Genomic DNA, 1,654 nt, shown 5'->3' with positions numbered 1-1,654 from the left:
CAATACTTATTCCATGAACATGAAGATTTCTGAAATTTATTTTTTACATATAATAAATCTTTACATCTCATTTTATGAAAAGTATTAAAATGGGATTTTCTCCATTGCTTTCAATAGTAGGCTTTATATAATTAAGTTATGGCTGCTATGGTGTGGAAAAGTCATTTATAAAAAAATTTTTTGTAAAAATGTTTGGTCATTAGCTTCTTTTATGTTAATGGGATAATAGGCATAAATTATTAGAATTTTAACCTATTGAAAATCACTCATTATTGAATATTTGTTTCTTTATTCTAGAAGCCAATAGGGCAGTGTAGGTAAATTACCGTTTCTGGTATGTTTATGCGTATTTGGTCTTCAAAGGAGTTGCTAAGACACACTGAAGATTTTGTTTTGTTTTTCTGTTTTCCCTTGACAGACAGTGGAGGAGGAAATGGCTGGTCCTAATCAACTCTGCATTCGCCGCTGGACAACCAAGCATGTGGCTGTTTGGCTGAAGGATGAAGGCTTCTTTGAATATGTGGACATATTATGCAATAAGCACCGACTTGATGGAATCACATTGCTAACATTAACTGAATATGATCTCCGGTCTCCTCCTCTGGAAATCAAAGTCTTAGGGGACATTAAAAGGTTAATGCTTTCCGTCCGGAAATTGCAGAAAATACATATTGATGTTTTAGAAGAGATGGGATACAACAGTGACAGTCCCATGAGTTCCATGACCCCTTTCATCAGTGCTCTTCAGAGTGCAGAGTGGCTCTGTAATGGGGAGCCTTCACATGACTGTGATGGACCCATCATTGATTTGAATTCTGATCAGTACCAATACATGAATGGTAAAAACAAACATTCTGTTCGAAGATTGGACCCAGAGTACTGGAAGACCATATTGAGTTGTATATATGTTTTTATAGTATTCGGTTTTACATCTTTCATTATGGTTATAGTCCATGAGCGAGTGCCTGACATGCAGACCTACCCACCGCTCCCAGATATATTCTTAGACAGGTAAGTTTTGTTTCTAGTTGCCAAATTTGTAGAAGATTGCTATAACAGCAATGATAAAAACATATTTATAATAACCGCTATTGTTCTTTTGATTGATATATACTTCTCATTTGCTTTATCTGATAATATAGAACAATATGCTTTGAAATTGCCTCTTTCTCTTAGAGTAAACCAGACCTTAACCCTAGGTGAGTGAGAGAGACCACTATTTAATTTATTTTTCTGTAACTATATTATAGCTCCCTGGGCACTTCAGATTTTAAAGGGGTTTCCCAGAAGTTTGTAATAAATGAAATTTGGTTACTTACTTTTTTTTTAATGATGATCAGGGTTCTGCTTTTCCAAAAATATGGAGAGGTCTCCTATATCACCAAATAAATCGGGATTATCACAAATAGTACATACTGATTCATTGATAGTATTCTGTTGTTTTTATGAAATTCCAAATGAATAAAAGTATTAGTAATATTAGCATATTACTAATAAAAGGGTAATATGCTAATTAGACCGGGAGGCCTTCTGGACAAAGCCATGGTGGCGGGGCTGAGGCAGAGGCAGTTAAGGGCAATCAGACTAGGAGGGGAGGGCAGTTGGGGGTGATCAGGCTGGCGGTGGGGGTGGCAGTTGGGGTGAGCAGGCTGGC

General features: G+C 36.5%; 1 protein-coding gene across 1 annotated transcript in view; it reads left to right on the top strand.

Moving 5' to 3' along the window:
• The first annotated feature begins 416 nt into the window (after positions 1-416).
• Positions 417-1,654, top strand: part of SAMD8 (sterile alpha motif domain containing 8) — a 26,599-nt gene continuing 25,361 nt past the window's right edge. The window contains exon 1 of the mRNA XM_005864649.2: positions 417-1,011. Within this exon, the coding sequence (XP_005864711.1) occupies positions 434-1,011 (578 nt within the window). The 5' untranslated portion in view covers positions 417-433. The remainder of the gene's footprint in view (positions 1,012-1,654) is intronic.

Source organism: Myotis brandtii, unplaced genomic scaffold (genome assembly GCF_000412655.1).
Source record: "Myotis brandtii unplaced genomic scaffold, ASM41265v1 scaffold190, whole genome shotgun sequence".
In the NCBI taxonomy this organism is placed as follows: Eukaryota; Metazoa; Chordata; class Mammalia; order Chiroptera; family Vespertilionidae; genus Myotis; species Myotis brandtii.
This window is presented reverse-complemented; position numbering and strand designations above follow the sequence as displayed.